The 15,655-nt window shown below is 56.5% G+C and overlaps 1 protein-coding gene across 1 annotated transcript in view; it reads right to left on the bottom strand.

Annotated features, from left to right (window-relative positions):
* Positions 1 to 15,655, bottom strand: part of JPH2 (junctophilin 2) — a 33,206-nt gene that overhangs the window by 15,127 nt on the left and 2,424 nt on the right. Inside the window, exon 2 of the mRNA XM_068416463.1 lies at positions 9,138 to 9,921. Coding sequence (XP_068272564.1) covers positions 9,138 to 9,921 — 784 coding nt within the window. The remainder of the gene's footprint in view (positions 1 to 9,137; positions 9,922 to 15,655) is intronic.

A 15,655-nucleotide genomic window follows, 5' to 3' on the forward strand; every position in this document is an offset into this window, starting at 1 on the left:
AGCCTGTACGGGTGCCCATGGGCTGCGACAAGCCGTCGGGGCCGGCACAGACCGCAGCTGCTCCCCGTTTCCCCCGCAGCCCTCGGATGCCAGCCAGCAGCTGCCCGGAGCGGGCTCTAAATGGAGCGGTGCAAGCCAGAGCCTGCCGGCTCAAAGGGCCACCGGTATGGCCCCGGGGCTGCCGTACCGGCCCCAAGCAGGCAGGACAGGCAGCTCCTCACCCTGCCAGCACAGCCAGGCTGGGAGCAGCTCATGAGAACATCCACAGAGATATCTTTGAGGAAAAAAAGGGAGGATTTGCAGCTGGACTCCCTCCTCCTCACCCTGGTTTTCAGGTCCACTCTCCTCCGAGCTGCCCTGGGTGCACATCAATCAGAGCCCAGAGGAGCGAGCCTCCCAGAGCAGCACAGCCTTGGGACTATGCACAAACGCCACTGATTTATTCCAGCTTCCACCACACTGTTACCAAGGGAGCTCAGCTAATGCTCTGGGGACCCTTATTTAATTTAGCTACCACCGCAAGATCAAAGCAGCTGGGTTATCCCACTGATAAATGCATCAAAATTTCTTTACAGCACACACTCAGTCAGGGTCTTCCAGCCTTTCATGCCCCGTGTGCTCCTGCCTCCCTGCCTGTACCTGCACCGAGCGGGCAGGGACTGCTCCCTGCCCTGCCCTGCCCTGGAGAATGAATTCCCACTTCCAAGACAATACCAGGGCTGCAGCAGTCATTTGTTTCAAGGGAGCCCAGCCTGACCCAGGAGCTCCTGTCCAGCCCCGAGCTCTGCCAAATGGACAGCATTCACAATCCGAGAGTGTTTTACCCAATTGGCAGCGCCGCCAGCACTAAAATGGGTCTGAAACTATGTGTTTCCTCTCTAAGATTGTAGGTTTTTTTCAATGAAAAGTTTCAGCAACTTTTAACTCCAATGTTTTTCAGATTTCAGCGATCCAAACCAAAAGAGTGAGGAACTGTAGTATCTGTTTTGTGTTTTTTTTTCCTCAGTCAAAAGAGAAAAGCAGAATTTTTTTTTTGAGGAAATGAAAGCACGTAGATTTCTTAAAATAGTGCATTTGATCAGCAGCCCAATTATTCATCAAAATCTAAAGCAGAAGCATTTTTCTCCCACCCCCATAGGTCTCTCGAGTTGACATTCACAGATCTGAGGTCCAGGAGAAAGAAGAGAGGGAGCAGGGAGCTGCGAGGGCTGCCAGCCCCCTGCCCGGGCTGCAGCACCCACATCCTCTGTGCCTGCACCCAATGCTGCTGGGGGCACCCAGGCGGATGGGACAGCAGGTCCCTCCCGGCACGCGCTGAAGGCTCAGCAGGCCTGGCAGGAGCAAAACGACAAAAACCGGTACTCAGAAAGCCAAAGGACTCTGGCTGGGCACCAGAATAAGCTGAAAAAAAAGCATCTCCTCCAGGAGGAGGGAGGGTTTCTGTATCTCAGGCTTTATATTTAAATTGGACATTTTACTTAAATATTTTCTCTTTTTCAAGATAAGCCTATTTCACATTCCACTGAAATGATGATAACCTCTGAGCAAAGCCTGATTCAATCAGATGATTCTAAAGCCCAGCTCCCTGCCAGCTGATTTCTAGCATTTGGATGGGAGTCAAAGCCTTCCTGCTCCATGCAGCAACAGATCAACTGAACAAGAAACTACCATTTTCCACAGTTGCTTTTGCAGACTAAAATCACACTTCATTTTTTACCCTTTCTGTGCTTGTAAGCTGTTGAGATAAGGATTTCCCACAAGGTCAGAATGAACAGCCCATTAATTCCACTTTTCCTGCCAGGCCCAGCTATCTGAGTTGTACCCATCGCTGGGACTGATGTCCTGCCGTCCCGATTCTGCTCCTCTTGAGGGATCCCTGCAAGCCACAGCCCTGCTTGCTTCAACCCCAAAGACTTGGGAAGCCCTGGAGAAAGCAGTTTGCTGCCCAACAGATGCTTTCTTCTTGGAGCTACTGAAAGTGCATGCTCCCTCTTACCCTAATAGGGCATGAAAGTGCCTAACGAAATTCATGCGAGGCGGGTGGAAAACAGATAAAGCTGTGCGCAGCCTCCTCTGGAGTCAGAACGCATCTCGGCGTAACAAGCACGGTGGGCCAAAAATGTGTCAGTGCTGGAGCCGCAGCCAGCCTGGGCTGGAGATGAGGCCACTCCGGGAAAGGGCTGAAAGAAAGGGGTGAAGGCATCATGCCATCACTCGTTCCATGGCACCGAACCCCTCCAGCCTGCAGAGCTCCACACCGGAGGGGACACATCGTGGGGGTCCCACAGCTGGGGCAGGTGTCTGATCCCGGCGCCAGACCCAAACCCTGGGGCTCACTGTCCCCATGGGCACACAGGGCCAGGAACGCAGAGGGGCTCACCCAAACCCTGCAGCCTGCTCCCTGCTTAGCACGGCAAGGGTGAGCTAGAAGCAGGGGTGACCCCAAAGGTCTTTTGGGGTGGGATGAGGAGGGTGATACAAGGGTCAGGCAGCAGTTCGAAAGAGGCAATACTTCTAACAGAGCTGGAGACTGCTGCTCTGGGGCAGCAAAACCCAAAAAAATCCAGCTCAACCAAGCCCAAACCAGCCCTGTTCAGTCCCGATCACGAGGCTGTAAAGACCAAGCCCTGGCTCTGGGAGAGGAAGGGGTGTCCCCATCTCCAAGACGCAAGTGACACGAAGTCCCCGAGCTCCCGATCCAGGTGTGGGGAGGCTCGGGTGGAAGTATTCCTCCTAACCAAACCACGCGTGGCGACATCACAACGCCATGGCACAAGGCAGCCGGGGGTGTTCATGCTCCAAGAGCTTTGAGGGAAAGCTGAACTGAAGTGGTCCTGGCTCGGTGGCATGGGCCAGGCAGGTTCCCCCTCACCATCCCCATGGATGGTTATCTTGGACACTGACCTCAGTTTGTGCTGATAAGCCATGTGGAGGAGGTCACGCCTGCCAGGAGCTGCAAGAGGAAAAGGTCTTTATTCTCCTGCTTCCATGGGGAGGAGGGAGAGCTGCTGGCACTAGCATGGTGCAGAAAGCAGGAGAGTCCCAGCCCCCAGGCTTCAGTTGGTGTGGAAACAGATGCCAGCGACTGGGTTTCTATTAACCAAGAGTGAATGAAACAAGATTATCCTCTTTATAAACACACCGAGCTCTGTGAGAAACGTCTTTGCTGGGAGAGCAGGACCAAGGAGCGTCCCCTCACCACTGTGTCCTGGCACCCAGCATCCTGCCCTCTGGCCTCAGACCTAAAGCTCTGGGAACAGACCGGACTCCCGATGTGTCTAATGCCCGTGCCTCTGGCTGAAAGCCGGAGGAGACAACAAAGAAAAGGATATTTAAAAAAAAACCATAAAACTCTTTCAGAGCAAGCCCTGCGTCTGATTCAACAGACCCAAAAATCCCAGGTCCGAACTCTCTGGCCTCAGGGAAGCCGACCTACACCATCAGCCCCAGGACAGCCAAGGCCACCGCAGCCATGGGGCCAGCCCAGCTCTACCCTGGGCACACGCCGTGCCTCACCAGAGGGGCACTAGGAACACGCTGCTTTGGCTGCCCACCTTCCCCACGGGCAGCATAAAGTCCCGCGAGCACCGGGCAGGGAAGGCAGGGCGGCTCGCCGGCACAGAGTCGTGCCAAATAAAGCACCTTATCGGTGGAAGCGCCCGGCCGAGCTCCAGCGGCGTGGGCTGCCGCGGGGCCCAGCTCCCAGCTGTCACGCTGGGGCAGCGCTGATAAAGCCCTGCTCTGCCTGCCCTTATTTAGTCAGGAGGCTCTGCTGACTCCAGCGATTTCAGGGACGTCATTTGCACCACACGCCCGCCTGGCCACGCAGGCTGGAAATGCCGAGCGCAGGGAGAGAGTGGCAGTGCTGCCGGGAACGCGGCGGGCCGGGGAGGGTTGGAAAGCGATACCGGAGCCGTCCAGCACTCTTGTTATTTGAAGGGAGAGCTGAGACGTGCCCCAAAGACACGGGTATGGACAGAAAAACAACTGAGGCTTCAAAACCAGGCAACAACTCGCACTGTGAACGATGCCCACGCGTCGCTGCCGCGGAAGCCGCACCGACGTGATTTCTGACGCCAAGCACTCATGGCAGCTCTGCAGGGCTTGAACACAGCCCAGGCTCGCCGTGATGAGTGAGCCCGACGTTAACAGGAATTAAAGCCCAACATTTCAGAGTGCAGTTTGGAAATTCTTACAGATATCTATGCAAGCAGCAGTATTGCACGACCTCTATAGATATTACACTAAAACCAAAAAGAAATTCGAAACTTACTCATTTTTAGTTTTAGTCTTCAGGCATAAAACACCCAACTGCAGAGAGGCTTCAGGGTCAGCATCTGAAGACAAACAGGTGAAGCACAGCAGCCATCCTTGCCTCTTACACCTTGCTTTTCTATTGATCCCATGACACCTGGCAGATGTATCTGAGGTGTTATTAACAGGACATGCTCACATCAAACGATCTCAGCGCGTGGCCAGACTTGCAGGACACACGGCCAAGTCCCTCCGTTGATTTTGGTCCAAGTCACTGGGAAGCACAGCCCCGGGCAGAGGCAGACCACGGCAGACACTGTTGCAGTGGGATGGAGATGGGATTTGCAGTATTTACACTCATTTTGTCCCTCAAAAGCACCTGTGAGAAGGAAATCCCCTGTACTACTACTGAGCACACAGCTTTCACAAAATCAAAGGTTCCCGCTGCAGCTGGTCCTGCCCTTCCTCTTGCTTTTTATTTTATTTTATTTTATTTTAGTCTATCCTGAAGAGATGAAAGCTGACCACTTCCACACTCCTCCCTGCTTTCAGTGGGATCATCCTCCCCATGTGACCAGCAAGCACATACTGCACAGGCAGCACCCCCAGGTGCTGCTGCTCCCCAAGCACCCAGGGGTGCAGAGCACCCTGTTCGGCACCAACCCATGTGCCCAGAAAACTCTAGGGCAGCCGTTACACACCTCGGGATGGCCTTTAACTGGCTCGCTCACAGCTTGGTGGTGGCTGTTCCCTCCTTGCAGGGGCTGGCAGGGGACAGACCTGCTGGCTGTCCTCGAGCCAGCCTCTCTACTTAAGCACCGGGGAGATGACGTCCCAGCTGCGATCCCAGGACCTCACCGCCTTTCCCACCCACCCTGACATTTTTTCAAAGGCGCCCCCAGACAGGGCAGAGGGTGGGAAAGGGGAAAGCTGGAGGGACGCGGTGGGTGCCTTCACCTGGCACTGCAGGAACAGCTGCGTTCCAGCTCCGATGGGTATCCCTTGGGATCACAGCAAGGAAGTCTGGGGGCACCAGCAGCACAGGGCACTGCTAACAGACATCACACGGCACCTGGGAACCCCCACATCCACCTGTGGGTACCCCTGGGCAGGAGTAAAGCTGTCTCCCCTGATTGCTGCAGAGGCTGCCCTCCAAGATGACTTTTCTCCCCAGTGACAGCAGTCTGGGGGAGGACTCATCATACTTTAGCACCCATTAGCTCCATCCCATTAGCTGATCCCCAGTGCTGCCTATAGACATACCCTGGGTTTCTGCCCAGTGTCTGAGCAGCGCCAAGGGGCTTTGCCTGGGGTGAGGGGGCAGCTGGCTGAGCTGGAATGGGCTGTTCAGGACAGCGTGACTCCACAGCAAATGATTTTTGTCAAAATAATGAAAAAAGAATTTAAAAAAAATCACTGTTCCCCCAGCCGGTGGCGAGGCAATGCCAGCTCTGTCCTCAGCCGCTTGCACAATGGGGAAATCAGCTGGATTGCAGACCCAGCAGGACTGGGGATGGAGCGGAGGAAGCGAGGGCAGCGCTGCTCGGGCAGGACAGGCAGCAGGGCAGGCAACAGCTGGCACTGCCCGCGGTGCTGGCTGGAACGGCCAAACCAAGCAGGCAGGCGGGACAGGAGGGGCAAAGCAGCTTGGTGCCTCGGACGCCCTCGGAGCAGAGCGCAGGACGAGGAAGGTTTGCTGACCACGGCAGACCATTGTCCCTGACCGTCACTGCTCTCCTGCCCGTCCCTGCAGGGCAGCTCACAGGCAGGGCACCCATGGCACTGCCGGCAGCCTCCTGCCCGCGCACACCCAGAGCTCCGGCACGTGCCTGGGATTGTGCAGTGCAACTGGCCGAGGCAGCTTCCAGCGCTTGGGCTTGTTTTCCTCCAAATTTCTATGCCTTAAAGAGCCTTTTATGGTGCAAAAGAGTGAAATCTGGTCTTCTGACACTTCACCCCCAGACAGCGGCAGGCTGGCTATGATGGTAGTTTAGCTCTGCAAGGGGCTCCCCCAAGGGCCAGAAGCAACTGAAACTCAAACATCCATGTGCACAGCACAGGTCTGCAGAGTTAGTGAGGGGTCTGCACAGCCTGGCCGCTGGGTCCTGCTAATTAGTTCCTGGCGATAATCTCATATACAGATGTGTCACGTCTCCCCCCAAAAAGAGGATTCGTGTAGCCTCAAAGACAATTCTTTGGGTAAGGTACCAAGGAGTAATACAAATGCTCCGTCTAGAAAACATCGCCTCGTAGTTAGGAGCTAGGGCGATGTTAATGATAGTACAGCCCTTTTATAAACCACAATAATGGATTTTTACAATCTGTCCGCAACCACTCTCTGTCCTGCATGTGGAAACTGAGGCAAGGTTCAAGGCCAAAGAGAAAGTCTGTGGCAAAGCTGGGATTTAACCTAAGGACCCTCTTGAGGCAAAATTATTTGTCTTTACTTCTGACCCTAAAGCTGAGCCGAAAGGAGGAGGGAGGGCACGAGTCAGATTTTTAAAAGGCAGCGCGTAGAGAGAGTGGCTCTGCCCAAAGCATCATACACCAGGATTAAACACGGACAGAAATGGTGAGTTATAGTTTACAGTCCAGAGGAGCCCAAATTCTCCTCTTCAAAGCAGGTCCAGCTGAGCTGCAGACAGCACCGCAGGGATGGGGTCCGGGGCACCGCAGCACAGGGGAAAGCCGTGTCCTCTTCCCCTGCCACCACGGCCGCACCATCGCAGGGTCTGCGAGGGGAGGACTCCCTGGAGGAAACCGGCTTTAACGTCTTATTTCCTCCAGCTCCAAGGTTTCCTTAATAGGAAATTATTCCCCAGCCGCGCTGGGGAGGGATGCAGTGCCCCGGCAGGGCAGCGGGCGCATTCCAGCCCCTGTGGAAAACACTGCGGAGCCGCTCTCATCCAACGTGTAAATAGCGTATAATAAAAAGAGGTTTGTGTAAACCAGCCCAGCCAGCTCTCGGGGAGCAGCTTTTGCAGCTCCAGCCTCCTTATTTACAAGCTCCCAGTGCCCCGGCCACACGTTTTTCCCGGCGAAGCCGGTGTCGGGCTGAGCCTGCCCTGCCGGGAGGATCCAGCGGGCCCCACGCTGCCCCAGCCTGTTATTTTTATCCTAGCTGGCCCTGCATGGCGTTTCACTTGCAATTCCACTGTTTTTTCTCTGCTGGTCTCTGGGGCAACAGGGTTTTGCTAAAAAAAAAACAATCACGCTCCCTGCAAAACTTTGGAGCAGAAACGGCCACCGGGAGAGTAGAGCTGGGGTTTCTCGGAGGGGAGGGATGGGGTTTGGGAACATGTGCCCTCCCCGCTGCCGTTATTTCCCATCTCTGCTTGGCAATGAAGGAACTTTGATAATTAAACAGGACTAAAAAGGAGCAAGGCAGGACAGCCCTGGGGTCCCAGCAGCTGAGCAAAGCCTGCACAGGGCGAGGTTTCAATGGAGAGGCAAGGTGAAACCTCGAGGTCTTTCGTAACCACGTTTCCCCAAGGAAAAGGAGGAGTGAAGGCTCCGACCCTGCCTGACGATCTCTGGTCTCTGCCAGGCTGGCTCCAAGACTGGCAGGAGCACTGTGGGAGGAGAAGCGCGCGGCCAGCACGGTTTGGACGCAGGCAGGGACACGAGCAGAAGGAGGTTTTTTCCTGACCTTCTGGGCAGACCCCAGAGCCCCTCTTTTATCTCCTCCCTCCTCCATCCCAGGAGGGACGACGGAGCAATTAGCGCTTTCCTTTCCTGCCGGTTTCTAACGTAGCTAATTCTGAGCGGAGCCCACCTCTCTGGTCCCGACGTACCAGGTGGTGTAGGGGCAACACGGTGTCTGCATATCTGTTGGTGCAAGGGACACTGCTGCAGTGGGAGACTGCCACGTGCTCACAGCAGCCCTTCACACGCTCCTCCCTCGCACGTCCCTGCGGCACACATCCCCAAGCACGCTGCCGCTCACTGCCGCAGCCCCCTTCCCACCCCTGGGGTCTGGCCAGGACAAACTGGGGGGAGAGAAGGGGACAAACCTGGCTGAGACCTCCCTGGTTCCTCCTTTCCCAACATCCCAGAGCATCGCAGGCTGCAGGATGTGGCTGTGTGCCGCAGGATCGGGCTCAGCCATCCAGTGTGGGCTCAGCCATCCACTGCCACCGCCTCCCTCATGGCAGAAACAATCACACGAAACCTTGCCAAGGGCAGCTGGGTCCTGGGGGGCAGACGGGACTCCCCAAGGCAGCCCCCTCCTCGGTTTGGTATCCACCATAGGTCCAGCCTCCCAGTCCATAGCATCCCAGCACACCAGTGCTTGTCCCAGAGAGCCCATTACACCGAGCTGCTGAATTTAAGTGACAACCCTAATGCACCCCATAAACTCCCCACAGAGCTACACTGGGGTCTCCAGAGCTGAGCCACACTCTGCTGCAGACCTGTTCATCTGACATGTCCTGCTGGCTGCTCATGAGCCTGTTGGATTTACCATAGCCAAACCCTGCTATTTCTCATCCTGCCCCGTCAATGACACCCAGCAGCTCCAGCAGCCTGGCACGGCACCAGGGTGCTCCCCATCCCACCAGCTCATGCTCCCCATCCCACTGAGCGCTGGGGCCAGTGCCAGTCCCTGCTGTCCAGTAGCTCCCTCCTGGACTAGGGCTGCAGGGGGACAGGAGAGGGGGCAAGAAAGAGGACAGGTCCTGAACACCCTCGAGCTGCCCTGAGAGCCCTCGGCCCCGCTCCACCAGCATTTAGTACAAAGAATTCAATAAGAAATTGCAGAGAGCCACGTTTGGCCCCACCGCTGGCGCACAGCAAGGAGGCATGCAGCACGGCTCCAGAGGGACACGTGGGATGGGGACCACCACCACCACGGGGACCTGAGCGTTGGAGCCTTGAGTGCCTACCTGGATGCTGCAATCTCCGACTTCTGCCGGGCGATGGCCGCGGCCCTCTGAGCCCCCTCCACGCTCCTGTCCACCTTCTGCCGGATCTTGGCGCTCTTGAGGGGTATCACACGCTTCTTCATGCCCTTGACGAGGACGTTGTGGCGGTACTTGCCCTCCTCCTTCTTGCCGTCGGGCAGCGTGGTGCAGCCGTAGCCGTGCCGCAGGTTGTCCAGCCACTCGCCCTCGTACTTCAGCCCGCTGGAGCGCTCGCTCACGCCGAAGCCGGCGCGCTTGTCGTTCTTCCACTCGCCCATGTAGGTCTCTGTGGTGGTGGCATCGATGTCGGTCTCGAAGGGGGGGTACTCCTCGCCCTCGGCGCCCTCGCCCAAGCTGACGGTGGAGGTGGCATCGCTGGCGGCCGAGCTGATCCCGCTCTCGCTCTTGAGGAAGCTGACGCGGCTCTTCTGGCTAGCCAGGGACGACTTGGACTCGGACTTCTTCAGCTTCCCCAGCAAGGAGCCCCTGCGGAAGAGCCCCCCCTTTTTGGGCTTGCCGGCCTCCGCCTCCGCATAGAGGCTGAGGGCGAAGCCCCCGCGGGTGATGGTGGGTGCGAGGGGCAGGCTCTCGGGGTTGGTGGCGGGAGAGTCCTGCTGGGGCAGGGTGCCGTTGCTGTGCTCGCTCCGCAGCGAGGAGAGGGAGGTGCGCAGCGGGGAGCGGACCACGGAGGCCATGCCGTACGGCACGCTCTGCCGCACGCCGTAGCCGTGCCGCATGCCGTTGGTGAACTGGCCCTGGTACGTGCCTGCGGGACAGAAGAGGGACGCGGTGAGAAGGCAGCTCGCTCCTGGGTGAGCCAGCAAAGGAAGGCGGGCTGTGGGGGAGCGCTGCCCTAGAGCGGGGGTACCCACCTCCCCTCGAAGAGAGGAGCCCCAGCCCTGCGAGTGCTCACCCCCATGCAAAGCAGCAGTGCCCAGGGAGAGGAGGGCAGAGGACACAAGCTCGAGAGCCACTGCTGGCGGGTGACAGCTCATTGGAAAGGGGCTGGGGTGCCAGGGGACACTGGTGCAAACCCACAGCCACTTAACAGACGGGGTCTGGATTTGCATCCGGAGCAGGGAGCGAGAGGCAGCCCCGCGGGGCTGGAGTCTGGGCTGTGCCGAGGGCAGCAGCAGCCCCAGCGGACACACAAGCTGCGGTGGCACAGCTCTGCTTGGCTCCGTGACAATCCCTTTCAGCCCGTTCTGCAGTTTGTCACTCACAGGCTGCCAGGACCGGCTCTAGATGCCCAAGACGGGTGCCTGGCCACAGCACAGGCTGCCGCTGTACCTGCCACCACATCTGCTTGGCCCTGACATGCAGCTTGTCTGTGGTCCTGAGACCAAGGCTCGTGCCACGCTGCATGAAGCAAGTGATGGGTGACAAAGGGAGGAGAGGAGCAGAGCAGCTCTGTGCGGGGTTCCACCAGCTCTGCCCCAAAAAATGCCACCCTAGCACACTCCTCCAGGCCCAGCTCAAGAGGGCACATGGTGTCATATGATGGGGGGACACAGAGAGGATCGTGCTTCCCATGGCAAGGCTGCGCCCCAGGTACAAGACCCCGCAGGACCTTGGCAGTGACACCTTGAAGGACCGGGAAAAGCAGATCGCTCCTCCCCAGGCCCCTTCCAGGCCTGCACCTTTGCCGTCTCCAGAAGAGCGAACGGGAGATCACTGCTCTGATTTTTCTAGCTAGGATGTCAAGAGACTTAAATCAGTAGCTTCAAAGCACCCTGCGAGAAGAGCTCCTAGAAGGGCAGGAGGACTGGCGGGGCAGCCTTTGCCTACGGCACACGCACTCACACGCCAGCACAGCCTCCCCGCAGAGCATCCCCACTGAGCCCTGCGGGATGGCACAGGAGGGGATGGGATGGGATGAGCTGCCTCCCCAGGCTGGTGCCCTCCCAGCCCAGCTCTCCTCACTCTGCAGCTGTGGTTGCCTCAGAAACCAGCAAACCACCCCAAACAAAAGCAGCATTCGGCTCGGTTCCATCGGCATTACGGGACCTGGAACAGGCCACCTCGCCCCACACCAGCACCCTGCACGGCAGAGGCTGCTGGCAGCCCCCCATCCCGGGGCACGGCGGAGGGTGCTGGGGGAGCACAAGCACCCTTGGAAAGGCCACCCCACTCCTTTACTCCCCTGGGCGCTGCTTCATGCAAGTGAAGGGCCAGCCGTGCCAGAGGCATTTTCACCGGCATCAGTCCTAAACGTGGTTTTCATTAAGCAGTGACCTACCAGGAGACACTAAATTTTGGGCTAACAAGCACTCCCAGGGTCCGGGGGAGGCTCAGGAAGGTCGGGCTGAGTCAGAAGGGGCTGACCTATCTTCAAGGCATTCATCTCCCCACTCAGACGCTGATACTGAGACCAGGGATGACCCTGCTGCTCCCCAGCAAGCAAATCCAGTTCCTTCTTTGGCGATTGTGGGAGTGCATATTTTACGGTCTCCCAGGCCACTTCTGCAGCATAATCTCTACTCCCAAGCTTCAGGTTTCGTTGAAATCCTCTTTGGACCCGCCTGTGGGGTGTTAACTTACAGCGCCGGGGGCCAGGAAAGACAAGAAGTGCCCGAGCGGGCAGCAGCTGCTGCCCTGGGGTGAGCCACCCCCCACCAGCCCCTGCCCACCGCGCAGCACACGGGATTTCGGGCTCCCTGCAAACATTCGGTGTCTCCTACTAAAAAAAGTAAGGGTGCAGGTAGTGCAGAGCATCTGCGGGCTGTGGCCAGTCACGGGGAGCAGTGTGCCAGGTTTGAAGCTCCATTAGGAAAAATAAGGTGGGCAGCGTGGGTTAGGGGTCCGGGTGTGAGCGGGGAGCCAAGGACCATCGCTGGAGATGCCCCAGCATCGGGGAATGTCCCTCACCATGCTCCCAAATCCCCCTCCGTAGAATGGTGACAAGCCTTCCTAGCACAAGATGAAGTTACAGAGACCCCCGTACTGCCCCCCCCCACCAAGGGCCGGTGAGGTCAGTGCTCCATCCCCACCCAGACAGCGAGCAGGGCTGACACACGATCGGGGTGACATTGGAGACCTGGACAACCTCGCACATAGTGGGCTGCAGCTGAGAGTGCCGCCATGTTAACCCCCTAGAAGATGAACTCTGGAAAAGGGTCGCAGGTTTAGGGGAGCTCAGCTGCTCCGTGGGGGTCAGGTCGGAGCAGCCGCTGCCCTCCAACAAGTCCCCAGCGCCCTCCATCCCCTGAGTGGCACTGGGGCCACCTGGATGGGAAAAGCCACGTGGCACAGGGGCTCTTCAGGGAGCAGAGGTTGGGGTGCCGCTTCTTGGGGGCATGCATGCCTACCCTCAACACGAGGTTCAATGCCAGCACTTCAGGCTGGCCTCGGCTGCCTGATTTCAGCCCAGACGGGACAAGCCACGTTGTCCCTCCGGCGCGTGGTGTGACCAAACCTGCCAACCGCATCTGGCTTAACAGAGGCCACCGACACACCGCACTGCCCATGGCTGCCCGGCCAGCGCAGGGGTGAGCGGGCACTGCCGTGTCCCTGTCACGCCGTGATTCAGTGCCCGGCTGAGGCTTCGTGCCAGGGCAGAGCCATAAACCAGCCCTGGAGCGGAGCCAGAAGCTGCTGAGAGCGGCTGGAGGCGCCGGCAGCCGTGTGTCGAGGCACGCAAGGTTTGAGTGGAGCCAAGCCCTGTCTCACCAGTATGTACCAGTGCAGCCAGTTCAAGAGCGAATGCGGCTGTACAGACCCCCTCTGCACCACGGGCGGTTGCTCAGCAGGGCTGTGTGTCCCTGAGCCACTGCTACCCCCTGAACGTCAAAGCAGCCTGGCCAAGGAGGGACAGGCAGGCAGCCAAGCTGCCAGCCAGGCAGCCGTGCACTCACACGCATCTGAGGTTCTGGAAAACATAATAAAAAAACTCAGTGGATGTGAAAAAAACCCTCTATTTAGAAGTCCCACTTTCCTGCCTCCCCAGCCTGATTCACCAGGGCAGTGGGACAGAGCCACATAACAATCAGAGTGTGTTTATTGGGGGACAGGACCCCAATAATCCCTTATTGCCTGCATTTTTTCTTGTCATAATGACAAAAGACATCGGTTCCTCTGCAGCCCCCCATAAATGGTTCATCACCTCTGCCCGTCCCTGACCAAAGCAGGGGGGGGCCCTGCCTGAGTATCTTCATAGGATGGGAAGGGTTAAATTGTGGGATTGATGAAAACGGTATCCCTGCAGCCTTCACCTCCAAACACAGCGACCGGGTGGCAGCACCCTCCGTTTTGCCCTGGCAGCAGGACAGGACGGTGCCCGGCTGCATCACAGGCGAAAGCTCCAGCTCCTGGTGCACACCCAGCCCAGCAGCGAGAGCCCGCTGTCAGCAGCGTCGCATCTCCCCTTCCCAGCCCACCTCCAAGCCCTAGTGCAATTAGTGATGAATGTAAATAATACAACCAACCAGGTAAATAACACAAACAACCCAAATCCTGTCACTGCCCTACGATCCTCTGCTGTTACCCAGACACTGCGATGACGGACGTGTTAGAAGAGCTCGGTGTAAAAGGCCAGGGACATTAAATCAACACACAGCACCACGTGCGAGACACGCCAGCGAAAAACTAGTGCCTCTTTTTGGTGCCAACCATATTATCTGATTGTGTCTGTTGGAAAAGAATGGCAGAAAAAAAAAAAAACAGAGAGGGGAAATAAATTCACAGCATTGATTCATGGGTCAAATCCAGCCACGAGGGAGCTTTGCTACAGAGGCAGCGGACACAAGCCAGCACCATTTCGACTCACCCAGAGCCCGTTGCTGCTTCCCCAGATGCAATCCCACGGATGCTGCTCCTTCTGCCCCATCCCAGGCCCCTTCCCACCACGCTTTCCCTGCCCCAGGCACCCAAAGAGCTGGCACTGCTCCACATCACCCCATTTCACATCTCCCACTAAAGCACACTTCTGCATTTTCTTTTGCCCTTTCTTGTGGTCTCATGGTCACCGCATGGTCTAATCACTTCCGCACACAGTTAACTGACACCACCGTTTTCTCTTAGAGCCCTAGAGACCACATTTCAGCATCAAAAATCAGTTGGTTTTAGGCTGCTTTGATTGCAGGTGAGTTTTTTCCCTCCCATATGTATGTGTATAAACGGTTATTTGCATAGCAAAGCCTAGCTTTGGGCCCAGATCCTGCGTGTGCAGCACGATTCTGCATTAGCAGCGAAATTTTTTCTGCAGTGAGATTTGACTGTTTCAAGCACTCAGAGTCAAAAGCACAAAAATATCCCAAAAATGACGCCTTCCTTACAGTGGAGACAAAACTTAGAGGTGGAAGCCAAATAATTAGGTGTTTACTCATAGCTTATGTCGCAAAACGATGAGATCCTTCACGCTGTGCCTTCCACAACCCGAATCACCATCTGCTTTAGCTGCTCCTACAAAGGGCTCTGAGCTCTTTGCTGGTAACAGCAGCAAACACACACGTGTATTCAGCTTGGATGCCCAAGGAAATCTATCACAGTGTTACTGTCTCTGCCCAGCCCCACCAGGAGCTCTGAACCCCTTGGCTGATTTCAATCACCGTTACAGAAGACGAGCTCTTTAAGGCATCGGTCTCCCATAGCTTTCATAAAAATGGGCACCTGGGAGTTGAGAGAAAAAGTGAATGACCCACATGGTGCCTGGGCTAAACCATACCATGAGTTCGCTTCTTATTAGACACCAAAAATCTATACGGGATTCAAAGAGCTGCACTCCAGATTTGGGCTTTATTTAACCACCAATCTCAGCCAGCCACAAGATAAAATATATTTATAGGGTTGTCTGTGATTTGTAAGTGTATTTTAAGGTATAAAGTTTTTATGTGTATATTTATATATATAAAATATATATATATAAAGTTAATTTGAAGTCTATTTTAAAACATTAGAATCAGCTACATCGCCCGGAAATCCACAGGCAGCCCAACCATGACCTAAAGCTTCTAACGACCTGGCAAGAGCTGTGTGTTCCCAGAGCCCTCTTCCTCGCGTGGCTGGCTTCCAGGGGGTTTGGGAATCACGTCCCCTACTTGAGGGACAGCAGATTTCCAAAGCCTTTCCCAGATGTTTATCTTGGCAACCTCAACTTCAAGTATTAACAGGTCCAATTAGCAGCCTGGTCACATCTGGATCTTGCAGATGGTTACTGGGTACAGGTGAGGAGACAAAACAGGAGTGGGTCCTGCATGTCCTACACACGTGATGCTGGCTGGCAGTTCCCACCTTGGCTTTGGATGCAGCTTTCTACATGTTCCTGTACCATCAGAAAAGCTTACGTGTTGAATGAACGGCTCGGAGCAGCCAGGACGCGATGGCCCAACGCAAGGAGCAGCCGCTGGGCACCACAGCGCAGCCCTCGTGAGCCAGGTCTGGCTGGGTCTCGGGGGGCTCAGCTCAGCGCTGCCCAGGGTGGCTTTGGCAGGGTGCATCTTCACGGATTGGGGCTAAACTGCCAACCTCGAGCAGCACCAGGGATCACGCAGACGGCACATTCT

Source organism: Nyctibius grandis, chromosome 19 (genome assembly GCF_013368605.1).
Source record: "Nyctibius grandis isolate bNycGra1 chromosome 19, bNycGra1.pri, whole genome shotgun sequence".
NCBI lineage: Eukaryota > Metazoa > Chordata > Aves > Nyctibiiformes > Nyctibiidae > Nyctibius > Nyctibius grandis.